Source organism: Monodelphis domestica, chromosome 2 (genome assembly GCF_027887165.1).
Source record: "Monodelphis domestica isolate mMonDom1 chromosome 2, mMonDom1.pri, whole genome shotgun sequence".
Lineage (NCBI taxonomy): Eukaryota > Metazoa > Chordata > Mammalia > Didelphimorphia > Didelphidae > Monodelphis > Monodelphis domestica.
In genome coordinates this window covers 465161252-465175688 of record NC_077228.1, presented here as the reverse complement: position 1 = coordinate 465175688, position 14437 = coordinate 465161252, and the positions used below count along the sequence as shown (strand labels likewise).

The following is a 14437-nucleotide window of genomic DNA, read 5'->3' as shown; positions in this document are numbered from 1 at the left end:
TATTCTAATTCCTTCAATTTCTTATTTTCTTAATGCTATAGCTAGCATTCCTAGTACAATATTGAATAGTAGTGGTTATAAATGGGCTTTCTTGCTTCACCCCTGACTTTGATGGGAAGGTCCTATTAATTTCCATTGAAGATGATTTTTGTTTTTGATGTTATATAAATACTATTTCATCATTTAAGGAATATCCCATTTTTCCAATGTTCTCTAATTTTTTAATAATAATGGATGTTAAAATTTTGTCAAATGCCTTTTATGCATCTACTTAAATAATGATATGGTTTCTGTTGGTTTTGTTATTGATATAGTCAATCATACTGATGACTTTTCTAATATTATAACATTAATTTATTGTTAGTATAAAATTCATGGTCATAGTATATTATCCTTGAGATATATTGCTGAAATCTCCTTGCAAGGATTTTATTTAATTTTTTTGCATTTAAAAATTTTGCATAGTCATTAGGGAGAGTCATCTATAGTTTTATTTTCTTTTTTCTCTTCCTTGTCTAGATATAAGCATTATATTTGTGTCAAAAAAGGAATTTGGTAGAGTTCCTTCCTTACCTACTTTTTTTTCAAAAGGCTTATATAATGTTGGGAATTATTGTATTTTAAATGTGTGGTAGCATTATTTTGTGAATCTATGTGACCCAGGAGACTTTTTCTTAGAGAATTCTTTGATAGCTTATTAAATTCCCTTTCTGAGATAGGTTAGTATTCCATTACCTACATAATAAAGTATTCCATTTCTTCTGCTAATGTGGAAAGTTTATATATCTTTTTAAACATTCATATATTTCACTTAGATTATCAGATTAATTGTCATATAATTGGGCAAAATAATTCCTAATAACTAATTTCCTTTTCATTGGTTGTAAATTTATCCTCATTTTTGATACTGGTAATTTGGTTTTCTTTTTGTTAATTAAATTAAATAATAAATTAACCAATGCTTTATCTATTTTATTGATTTTCCCCCCATAAACAAGTCCCTTGTCTTATTTTTAGTTCAATGGCCTTCTTACTTTGTTTTATTAATCTCATCTTTGATTGTAAGAATTTCTAATTTGGTGTTTAATTTGGAATTTAACCTTTTTATAGCTTTATTTTAGTTGCATACCCAATTCATTGATCTGCTCTTTTATTTTCTTTTATTAATGTAAGCATTTAGAAATATGAAATTTCCCCCAAGTACTGCTTTGCCTGCATCCAAAATTTATTTTGGTTATTTGGTTTCCAATTAATTATTAATCTTTTTTTTCTCCAGCACTTTGTTGAGTGTAATTTTATGGTATTTTAGTCTGAAACTGTGTATTTAATATTTCTGCTTTTCTGCTTTGTTTGTAAGGCTTTTAAGTCCTTTTTATGGCCAATTATTTTAAAGGTCCCATGTACTACTGAAAAAATACATTCCTCTCTATTCCTATTCATTTTTCACCAGATATCTACCAAATCTAACTTTTATAAAATTATGTTCACATTTTTAGTTTATTTCTTTTTATTTTATGGTTTGATTTACCAAATTCTGAGAGGGATGGGCTGCTCTCTCACTAATTAGCTTTATTGTCTATTTCCTTTTGTAACTCTCTTTTAGGAATTTTGATTCTATGTCATTTGGTAAAGACATGTTCAGTATTGATCAAAGTTTCCTTTTAAAATTACTTGCATATGATTTTAGGTTCTTTTTCTGATTCTGCTTTTAGTGGCCCATGGATGGTTAATTCTTTTCTGCTCTCTTTGTTTTGCAGGCCAATTGTTTCTACTATGAGATACTTTATTTTTTCTTCTCTTTTTTAGTCCCTTGATTTTTTTTAATATTTTCTCATTTCTCACATAGTAGCTGGCTTCTATTTAGTTTATTCTAAATTTCAAATAGTTTGTGGATAAGGTTGTGCCAAACTCTTAATTTGCTTCCAAATCTTCCTTTCATAGCTCTCATTTCTTTTCCCATTTTTTCCTCTAGTGCTCTCTTTTCATTGATAAACATAAAATACATTTTAAATTATTAGTTCATCTCTTCTAGGAATTTTTATTTAATTTGTGCCCAAGCTATATTTTTCTTTGAGATTTTGTTTGTAGATATTTTGGAGTCATTTTCTACATCTGGGTTTCTATCTTGGTCATTTCTGTCATTATTTTAGCTTTTTATGGTGGAATTCTCTTTTTTTAATAGATTCATTCTTCAAGTTTACTTCCTGAATTCAGATTTGCTGAACTCTGAACATTTTCAAGTGGAAATCTGGATTGGTCCTGTTGATACTTCCTTGAGGTATTGGGTAATGTGCTATTCTAGAATCTCAAGGACAGCTCATAATTGGGGACATGAAAATGTTCAGTGCTTGAAAAGTGATTCTAATTACTCTCCCCATATTCCAGATGAGATTGGCAAATTCCTGGGTGCCATAGTTTAGATTGTGACTATTTTTCATACATTTAGTTTTTCCTCTTCTGTATTATAGACCATTTTCTTATAAAATTTACTCAATGTTTTTCTTTCTAGTATTGCCCAATGTGTCTTAAAGAAAACATCCATAATATTTAAGGATCTATTTTTATCAATATACTATGTGTTTGGCTTATTTTATTTTCTAAGCTTGAATCATCTTTTCCAACAGAATGGCTGCTGTCCATTTTTGAAGGTATACCTTTTAAACTATGTTGACTCAGTTTGAAGGATCTGATTAAGATCTTCACAGAATTGTCCTGCTTCATCAGTCTCTACAACCCCTACTATAATAATCTTAATAATGCCCTTTTGGCTTTTATATGTCATGAGCACTGCAAGACAATATAATTAGGTATGCCATAAAATAAAGTGTCTTATTGTCATGGACAGGGTAAGATCTGAAAGAGGAAAGTATTGAGATGATGATAAGTTCGGTATGTCCATTTATCTCTCCAATTAAAATATAAGGTCATTTTGGATAGAGCCTGTTGGACTTTGTCCTTCCCCTCTACAACATAGGTGTATAAGTTGTTATATTCATACTTTTTAACTTATATTCCTGACGAGTACTCTGTCTATGTAACTGAAAAATATCTCATAAAATATTTTCTATCTGTAATTGAGCAGAGATATTTTGATATTGTCTTTTAGCACTGGGAAAACCACTTCTGCTGAATCTTTGCTTCTACAAGAATGGTTCTGTTCCATTTTTCTGTATAGGTGTAATTTTATTTTGCCCTCTTATCTTGTTTACTGAAATAATAGTGCAACATCAACAACACTGAGTAGCTAATTTTTTCTATTAGTATGTTATTTCATTAAATATATGATATATATTCTCACATTTAGAAATAACATAGACATAACTTATGTACCTAAATCCCTTACTGAAGAAAGTCAATACATTATTTCATAGTTGATGACCATTTGGTATCATTCTACATAGTGACAGGATCTGGTCCCAGTTTGTGGTATGGGACATAGACTTAATGATTGAGTGAAATAGAAATAGTGAAATAGAAGTTGGTTATATTTAAAATGGAGGTCAGGTAAGTGTGTGTGTGTGTGTGTGTGTGTGTGTGTGTGTGTGTATGAAAGATGTTAATTAGTCATGCAATGATGTAAAAGCTGAAGTGTAAGAGTTCATAACAATATGTGAGAGACAATAATAAGATAAAATAGGCATAATCAGTGGGAAAACTGAGAATTTGGGAGGCCTTAAACCCATATGGCTAATATCTGTCTTTTCAAAAGCATGAGAAGTGTTCATCTATTTTGCTCCAGAGATAGACATGTTCTGCCTATTTCTTCTGCCAGAAAAATTGTGCAGGAACCCTGGGTCTGCCTCCTCACAAAAGATTTTTTTTTCAGTTAGTGAGCAATAACAAGAAAACACATTTAGTTGTGGTTTTTTGAACCATATCATATTTAGAACTCTTAATACCCTTAACTCTCCATAGGGAAAAGGTCATATGTGATAATGGGTGACAAAGACACCCAAAGTTCAAAGATGTGAGCCTGGGCCAGTTTCAATTGTTATGATATTGTAAAGATTACCACCATAGATAAATGCTGGATTTTTTTTTTTGAGAACTGCTATTTTAATGTATCAGTCAATGATGATGCAGAAGGATGAATAATAAAAATGTAAGTATATTCATGCCACCTACTTTTTTCAGCTTAAAGAATGGAGTTGAATTCTAACAACAAAGATGGAGAGAGAGAGATTAGCTAAGCTAAACATTTTGTCTTACATGAACAAGTTGCGGAGATTTGATTATAATGGTATAAAATGTAAATAGATGAACTAACATTTAAGTACAATTAAATGATTTATAACATATCATAGGTGTCCCAGATCCAAGGTATTGATCATTTTCAAGAAGAAACTTCACAAGGAAATTCTTTTAAAGACTGCCTGGCTAGGTTCTTCAGCTGGATCACTGGAGTAAACCAATTTGAACATCTTCAATTAAGGCAATAAACGTATGTGCGCTAGAGCGCACTAAGTGTGTGGGATTGGTTTTAAAGCTAAGGCAAAGAAAGGAAATCACATCCTTCTGTGCAGGTTTAGATCACAGTAAAAGGGTGATCAGAAAATGGAGTGGCAGAAACATTTTCTCCCTCTACTTTTAGCTACAAAATTTGCCCTGGTGTTTAACTGCTCAAAGGGTAGAAATAAGCATTTCTTCAACATGGTAGCTTTCATTTCTGATTGCTGTTAATTATAGCTTTTTAAAGATTTTTCCCCTTGTGCTTTAATTCTAATAACTTCCCCAGTGAGATTTCTTTTCATTTTTCTATTTTTAAAAAATTGAAATAAGTGAGAGGCAGATCTTGTCAGGTAGAAAAGCATAGCCAAATTTTCATGGCATAATTAATGCTAGTTTTGTGATTTTAAAATATGATTTAAAAAAACCAGAGAGACAATGTAAGTTCAGAAAAAGGCAACACAGGCCATGAATAAGGAAAAAATGATTTTTCATGCACAATCTGAAGCCTTTAGAAGATTGATTAAAGAATTTGAAATGAACAAGTCCACATGCTAAAGCTATTTTTGACAAAGAAAGTGGTCATTTCCACCCCCAGGAACCCTGCACTCAAGGATAAGCCCTTAGCATTTTACTTCCTTATTTGCTGTGGATTTGGATGAATTACTGCCAAAGAATGGTTCATTTAAAATATGCCACGGTTCTTTGTATTCAGTTTTTGCTCTTTCCTCTCCAGCATGTATAATTACCTAAATGTACCAGTAATCAGTCCTCTTATTTAACTGTTGAAAATGGTATCACCATAAACCTTTTGTGTCTCTGATTTAAACATTTCTGCATGAGTGCTTGGTGTCCCTCATATTTGTTTGCATTTTTACAAGGTTTACAATTGCATTCATTGAGTTCTGTATTGTGGCCTGATGAAAGGGGGAGTCCATTGTAAAGCAGCTTACCACAAATTTTCCTCATTTAAACCATAGGGAGAATTTTTTTTTTGGAAAGGTGAAATGAAAAGACCAAATGAAATTTTGGCATTCAGTTTTCTTTAAAAACTTCTGGGAGAGAAATGACATACCTGTCTGCATGATTATGATTAGGGATATATATATATATATATATATATATATATATATATATATATATATATATTTCAAATTTATCATTTGTGCTCATTTGTAAAAAATGCCACAAGAACCCAGCAAAAAAAAAAAAAACAAACCTTTATTATGTGTATCATATATAGCTTAGAATGACAGAATTTGGTAGATGAGAACTGTAAGGAATTCTTAGTAATTCTACCAAATTCAGTGTAGTGAGGAACATGTTTACACTTTCCCCCTAAACAAGTGAATTCCACCACCCCCACCCCCAAATGAATTAATTTTCCTTGTGGGCAATGTAGGAGAATGAAATAGATTCCTGGACTTGGTTTCAGGAGACATTTTTCTATCTCCCAGTTTGGATGCCTACTAGATGTGTGGCCATGAGCAAGTTATTTAATATCTCTCAGGCTTAGTTTCCTCATCAGTAAAATCAAGGATATTTTGCTAAGGAAACACTACTTTTTTTTTTTGCTTTTAGACTGTGTCAGCAAAAGTTATCCCATACACAAAACATGAGTTGATATATAGAGAAATGTACTTCTATAGCCCAAGTAGACTTCTGAATATAATTTTCCCCATAATTACTTAAGATATTCAGAAAAATGTATAGACATTGTGTTGACAGCTAACAGATATGCCATTGCCCTTTGGAGCAGTTTGTAGGGTTTGGGGAAGAGCGAGAGACTTTGCAATCTAGTAATTTGTCATTGGTTTTTCAGGGTTGAGAGACAAAGGTTTCAAATTAGATAAACCCAAACAGAAGAGCACTGCCACTAGAAATTATTCAGGAAAAATCATTTGCAAAGTGACCTTGGTATATGTGTAAGATTGTGTAGCTGAGATTTGATTATTATCCTAAAGAAACTTTTCCCAAAAGGAATCTAAGATCTGTGATGTACAGGCTGGCTGGAGAGACAAATGAGAAACCACATTGTTTTGCTTAACTTATATCAAGAACACATGAATTTCATTTTTTTGGCCAGAGATGAAAGAGGGAAGGAAGACAGAATTCAAGGTTATGTGCTAACATATTGAATGTTTTAAATGTCATGACTACTGTTTTCATCTCTCTCCTCCCTGTAGATATAACAACAATGAATCAGTAGATGTAGTCACAGACATATCATTATGATGCTTGGGTGTTGGGGTTTTTTTTTTGGTTTAATTTTCCTAACTGCAATGTTACTTCATAGACTTGTAGTCATTTTATTCACTGAAAACTCAAGATTTTCAGAGACCCTATTTGTTCAGAACTCATTATTCCTTTTCTGGATGGATGCAATTTGTTTTGCCTCTCCTGCTGTACTGCCCACACTTGTCCTTTTGGAGTTTAGTTTGGTTTCTTTCTTATCACTTTTCTGATTTATTAAAGTCATTTAGAATTCTGATTCTGTCTTCCAGGGTGCTGGTTATCCATGCCAGCATGGTGTCATTGGCAGCAAACTTAATGAGCAAACTCACTACTTCATTTTCTAGGTCTCTGATGAAAATGCAGATCCCAGGATGACTGCCCTATGAAGCAGCACTTGTTTATTCTTTGCTTTGTCTTCCTACTTTCCCTCCTGTCCATGATCTCTCCCCTGTTATCCTTCCTATTTTCCCACTGAACCCTCAAATGCTTATAGTTTATTACCAGACACTGCCCACTTTGTATGAACATCGGTCCAGTTTTGGTATGAAATCCATGATGGTTTCAGTTTACTGACTGCAGATAACTTGATCCATATGGATTCAATATAAAATCTTTCATTTTCAATTAATCTATCTGGTCTTCCACACACTTAAGAGGGATTCTACCATTATGATGGAAAAGCACTTTATGAGGCTACATTTGTGCTTTTCTTTAGTAAGCTCAGCAAGCCTTGCAAATGTCGAATTACTTTCTTTGGTTTCTTTGTCATGACTTCTTAACAATTTGGGCAAAGACAAACATGAAAAATCAGTCATAATATTTATGTTAAGAGTTTATGATAGAACCAGGAAAGTTGATTATGTCTGGTCAGCTGTTTGATAATTTCTCTACTTAAGATTAGAAAATAAAGTAGGTACTCTTCAGGTTTAAGTTTCAAAGATTGCATGAAGAAAAGCAGTTTTATAGTCAATTACTTATTAAAGGTAAAATCTGTCCTCTAACACCTATTGGCTATGTCACAATTTACTTCATCTCTTCATGTTCCCAACCACTTCACCTTCCTACACTAAGACTTTCCCACTGAGATCTCCAAAGGCTCTCTTCTTCCCAGTTGCATCCTGAGACCCCTTGACCTCTCCACAACCCTATAAAGTCTGCTGGGGTTTTTTATCAATCCACCAGCTAAACTCTTCCTACAATTAGAAAAAATGTTTTGGAAATAGGGACTGTCTCCCTTTATTCTTTGGTACAGAGTAAGCACTTAAGAAATGCTTTTCCCTTCCATTAACGTTGAAGGGTGTTGATCTGCCTTGGTAGAGTGAATTTCATCACTGGGAGTTTCTTATGCCAATGAAATCACAGGTCTGGTCTGATGTCTCCATATTTGTTTTTACCATGAGCTATTAATTTAATATCTCAGTTTACCATACAATATTCTATGCCTAAAATTGCTCATCAATATTTACAGAGGAAATTTTTACATATTGGGTTCTCTACACCAAGGAAATCGTAGATCTAAACCCATTTCCTCTCACTCAGCTTATTTTCATTTATTGCAAAAGGGATATTTTGAAATTTTTACTTATGTCTTTCATAAAAACCATTTTTCTTTCCCTTCAAATGACCCAAGTGGATATGGAGGGCATTATTCTTCGATTCTGGCTTTAATTAAATACTCTTTCTATCTGATTTGCAAAAAGATGATATGGAAACTATTTGGAGAACCCACATTCATCTTCCCTACCCCCAGAATTCCACTTTTCAAAGCGTTATAAAAAACTAAAACAGAAACCTTGGTCAATAGTGACTATGAATTTCTGATGTTCTGATTAAATATGAATGAAGTCCCTCCCATCTTTGTACTTTGTAAAGGAAGACACTTAACAGTTTTTCCCTTACCATTATAATGGCTAAAAGCATTTTCCTGTTGGTGAAACAAGCATTTAATTCAAAGAGCATATATGATTCAAGAGTCATTGGAGGGAGCAACATATCATAAGTTAGCCTTCACAGCAGTTAAAGGTGGTTAGCATTATACACATGAGAGGAAAAAACAAACATTCAAGACTACTTAGATGTAATGCTAGGGAGGAAGAAAGCTAATACTCAGATTCTGGTAATATCATTGACAAACATATTACATAAAGCTTTTGCTGTAGTATTATAAGAAGCATGATCTGGTCTGCAATATCTAAATCCATCGAAAAATTATTTATTTAATAAATAGAGCCAAAACCTATAAAGACCATGAAGAATTTTGTGAGATGTAAACAACTAAAGCTTTGCAAACAAAGAGTCTGACTCTGAATTATGCATCAAAACAAAATGTGGAGAAACTTCCTGTCAGTTAGCAAGCATCATTTTCAGCCCAAGCATTTCCCTACTTCACTCCCTGCCATCTGTCTCACAGGGAGCAATTAAACTTAAAATGCAACATAGAGCAACATTAAAATTCTATTAACACTGAAAACTGGTACCAGAGGTTACCTCCTGATTTCAGTGTTAATTATGAATGGGACAGATATGGAACGCTAGTCTATTTAACCAGTTAAAATAAATTGAGTTAATAAGATATATCACTGGCACTAAAATTCCATAGGACCCAGTTCTATATTTTAGTGTTTTAACCACTTAATGATGTATGAGTTAAAAAAGAGGATAAATAAGGTATTAGTATGACCGCTTTTCTATTATGATAACTACCTATTCATATCAGAGCATTAAAAAAATAGTTCTACCACAAAATCCAAAGCCAATGTTTCCATGATTCTGACTGAATTTTCTCTTGCATTTACAGAACCACATCACAGCCTTCGCAGAAGTCACATGATGTTGAACTGGATGCTTTTTCACTGCACTGGACATCATCCCTTTTCACAGTCCATTCATGAGTCCCAAAGTTTTTTGACAGCAGGATCAGTTTATAAAAATGTCTGGTTGCTGATCATTCATACAATATTAAAGTCTATGTCAATTTTATTTTGAAAAGATGTTCCTTTGGTACTCAACTTTCATATCATGTTCCCACAAAACCATCTCAGATATGGAAAGCAAGCTATTTGCTCACCAGATATGTATGAGAGAATCTACTATATGAGTTTAGTTAAACTTTTCAATTATTCATATATCTATTCAGCAGTATGCCATATTTAGTTTAAAACAAGCTTTCAGAATCAAAAAGTTTAGGGGAGTTTGTGTCTTTTTTGCATTCAGTACAGTCATTTTCATTGAAGCATATTTCTGTGTGTAAAGATTCTTTTAAAAAATATGTTATGTATTCAAATGACATTTGCACATTGTATTATAGTACATGTCACTTAAAATACCATTCCTCCTGACTATTCTCAGACTGGTGCTCCTGCTTTTGAAGGGAAAATGCCCATTTTTACTGTAATGAGTGATGTATCATAATTAAAAATAATATTTATTTGGATTTTCCTGATAATTGTTGTCAAAATGTTAATTAGTAGGGTTTTTTGAATGCAAATTGTATGTAGGATAGTGAAATAACCATATAAAACAGTGATGACTCTTATTGGTCAACACTGTGTTGGTAATAGTATCTCAGAATAGGTTAAAGGCTCCATCCCAGACACTGGCTGCTCAAAATGTCTATGTAATTTAAATGGGAAAAAGGTACACAATTATATATCATCCATGCTATATGAGAGTCACAAAGTTGGTTAGCATATCTCTTGGAACCTATCTTGAATTTTGAGCAAAAGGATGATAAGACTGTGAAAAAAGATACTAGTTTTCAAGCTGGGTAAGATTCCATTTTATTCAATTAACCAGCATTTATTAAGCACTTTCTATATTCAGGGCACTGTGTTTAGTGCAAGAGATGTAAGGGAAAATAATGCCATTCCTCCACTCAAAGAATTTATATGCTGCTATGTGATGTGTCACATACATAGACAAATAAAGATAAAACAATTTAAGGAGGAAGAAAGCATTGGCAAGTATGGTACCAGAAAAAGATTCATGGATATTGTAGCAACTGAACTTAATCTGGAAGGAATCTTTGCTGAATGAAGGTAAAATATCACATAAGAAAATTCACATTTTATTTATTTCTCTAGTAAAGACTTTGAAATCTGGCGTTTTAAATGATTGTGAGAAATCTTTGGCTTATAGGACTACCAAGAAGTATTGTAATCCAGCTCTATGATCTTGACAATGTGAGAATAGCCTTGATTCCCTCTGAAATTTCTCCAAATAGATACAAAGACTCATGTTCCATGAGAGACAAAAATCTATGGCTTTCCTTGATTGTTGTTGGAAGTGATTTCATTATGTCTGACAAATGGAGTATCTCTATCTCCATCTAGGAATTCAGCAACAGTATTCTATTTTCATAACATGGCTGTGTATTCTTATGCTACAAATGATCCAACAGCAGCAGTAATGCATTTTCCAAGAGTTGATTATAGCCTCTTTTAGTTGTGGGATTATTTAAAATTGCCAAGTGCAAAATGGATGAATGTAGGCAAGTCAGATTCTCTCTGGGCTTCATTTTCCTCATCCATAAAATGAGGGAATTGGACTATATGACCTCTAGAGTCCCTTCCATCTCTAAATCCAAGATGGGATTATCTTATTTGATCCTCATGATAGCCTGAATTAAATAGAATGGATATTAATACTTCCATTTTACTGAGGCTCAGAGAATTTTAAAGTGACTTCCAATAGATCATGCAATCAGCAAATGGTGGAGTTAGGATGAAAATCTCAGTCTTTTTTCTAGCACTATTTTCACTCTGCCTCAAAAAAACTCTCAGAAGTTGTAAAGGCTAAGGAAGAGACTTAGAAAATGGGGATGAGCACAGGAGGAGGAAGAAAGGATTGAAGAAGAAAGGGAAACAGAAGGGAATCAGAATAGTTTCTTTCCCAAAATAGCTATCAATATGACCCACCAAGTTAGGTCATTTTTCTCTTGACATTCACTTTCCAAGGACCAAATCTTTTGTACATCTATTTCCAGTTGACAGTAATTGACTTACTACTGTGTTAGAAAGGTTAACAATCTCCATTAAATAAAGACTGCATGGAATAGTCGTTAGAGTATTGAACTTCAAGTCAGGAAAACCTGGGTTTGAACCTCACTTCTGACACTTAACTAGCAGTGGGACACTAGGCAAGTCACTTAATATTTCTGTGCAACTCTCTAGACTCAGGGAGATAGTGTTGTATCTCAGTCCAAGAACTGGATTCAGATCCTAATTCTACTTTTTTAACACTCATATGACTGTGGACAAGAAACTCCTTCTGCAACCTCAGTTTCCTCAACTGTAAAATGTTATAGCTGACATTTAGTGAACCCTCAAGATTCCTTCTAACTCTGAATCTACACTCCTATGATGTACTAAGTCATAGATTGCATCCTACATTGGTGCATTTTTATGAAATCACCCATCTTTCATGTGATCACACAAAGACATATTGAATCATGTTCTAAATTTCAACAGGTGGGTGGGATTTTGGGCATATTCAAAAGCACAATTCTGTTTAAAAAAACTGATGTAGATAAATCTGAGTAATATCAAGTCATAATCAAAGATCCTTGGGTTAACTTTATACAATATAGTACTTATTGATCCCACCATATGGAAAAGCATATTATACATACATGTATATAATTAATACCAAATGTCAGGAAAGAGCCCTTAACCTAGATACTATTACTCAGAATAATGGGGGGAAAGAGTTAAAATATGAACATGTAAAAACTGTATATATATATACTGTCAAGAGAATAAGCAAATACACATCTTTCTGATGAAGACATGTCTCCTTTTTATTCTAGGTCCTTAGGGGCCCAGGTCACTATCAATTGGTCTACCTGAAAATTTCAGATACCTGTTTGCTTGACAGGAAAGCTGCACATGCTTATTCTGATTTCTAAGATGACTTAAACGGCTCTTTTATGTTAAAAGAGAGGTGAACCTTCTTCAACAGACTGTGTCTATTCAACTTCTAACTGGGCCTCTCTCTTCTCAGGATGTACCCCAGCCAAATATTTCGGGTTAGATCTACCATACAATTTCCTTTATGAACCAGCAGTGGGAAAGAGGGTAGGGGGGGAAGTGGGGGATGGGGGTGGGGATCAGTAAGGGAGGGTGGGATAAAGAAGAATGAGGAGGATGCTCTGCTGTGTACTGTATTTTTCAAATAAAATTTTTAAAATGAATAAAAAATAAAGTTCAATTTTTTTCCAAGTATTTGTATAGTCCTTTATTTGGGGGAAGGAGTGAGGTGGAATAGGATGTCCTAAATGGAAGTTAATGTTTTCATTAATACGATTTTTTAATGAATGATTCAGGAATTATTTGGAAACTTGCATTAGTGGGTGAGGAAAGCAGGGAATTCTCCCCATCACCAAGGACTGAGGCATCATTGTGGAACCATAACCCTTATAGGTATTTTTGAGCCCAGATCCCCAAGGGAGGAAGGGTGAAATATGGAATGGATATGGGATGTTTATAATAAATAACCTACTTCATCTTGAATTTAAGCAGGTCACTTAGAGATAAACACTCTTGATTTTGTACCCCTAGAGCCTCATTTGTTAAATTAGTATTGCATATCCAGGCAAAGGTGACTTGATTATATATGTAATAGCCTAATTTACACTTCAAGTACCATATTCTCTGTGCAATCTAGTACACTGGCAAGTAGGAATGATTCAAAGACATTTACTGAGTTAATGTGTGGTTGATATTGTTTCACAAAGGGGGAAAAAAGCATAATTTAAATTCTTTTCTCTTCCTCCCTATACTTAACTCCTGAGTAGCTCCTCAGTTGGGTTAGTTCTGAGGAAAAGGTCCTAAGTACAATGGCATGGGAGGTTTTGACTATACTGTGACCATAGCCTAAACTCTAAACTCGGGCCAGCCATTTCACATAGCTTGGACTTTGTCACAATAGAGAGATCAGGGTACATGGTATGGAAGGCTTAAAAAAAATTCACTCTCTTACTTCAATAGCTGACTAGCAAATACTTTTTTGGTACTTTTATGTCTGCAAAGCACTGTACAAATAGATCCTTATTTGTTTTTGAGAAATATCCTAAAAGGTAGGTAAATGCTAATTTCATAATCTTTATTTTCAGATGAGAAAACTAAGCCTAAGAAGTTGTGATTTGTCAATAACTGTGGCTATTGAGACTGGAGCAGTATTTAAACCTAGATCCTCCTGATTTCATGACTAGCATTCTACTTTCTAAGACTTGCTGAACTTTTTAAAGTGCTTTAAGATTTATGAGGTAAAGGGGACAGCTGGGTAGCTCAGTGGATTGAGAGCCAAGTCTAGAGACGGAAGGTCCTAGGTTCAAATATGACCTCAGATACTTCCCAGCTGTGTGACCCTGGGCAAGTCACTTGACCCCACCTTATCAGTCTTCTGCCTTGAAGCCAATACACAGTATTGACTCCAAGATGGAAGGTAAGGGTTTAAAAAAATTTACAAGGTAAAACAATATGTGTATACATATAATAATATATAATATATATTTAATTACAAATAATAATATATTACAATATGTAATAAAATATGTACATAGAATACTCAAATATGTGTTTTATATATGTATACATGCATGCACATTCATATATAGATAAATGTTATTAGCCCTATTTTAAAGTTCAGCTGTTTTTCAGTTGTCTCACTATTTATGACTCCATTTTGGGTTTTCTTGGCAAAGATGCTGGAATGGTTTTCTTCTTTTCCCACTATATTACTTTAGTTGGTGATCTCA

General features: G+C 33.5%; 1 protein-coding gene across 1 annotated transcript in view; it reads left to right on the top strand.

Annotated features, from left to right (window-relative positions):
* Positions 1 to 12899, top strand: part of PLPPR5 (phospholipid phosphatase related 5) — a 203079-nt gene extending 190180 nt beyond the window's left edge. The window contains exon 6 of the mRNA XM_007485015.3: positions 9479 to 12899. Coding sequence (XP_007485077.2) covers positions 9479 to 9511 — 33 coding nt within the window. The 3' untranslated portion in view covers positions 9512 to 12899. The remainder of the gene's footprint in view (positions 1 to 9478) is intronic.
* The last annotated feature ends 1538 nt before the right edge of the window (positions 12900 to 14437 follow it).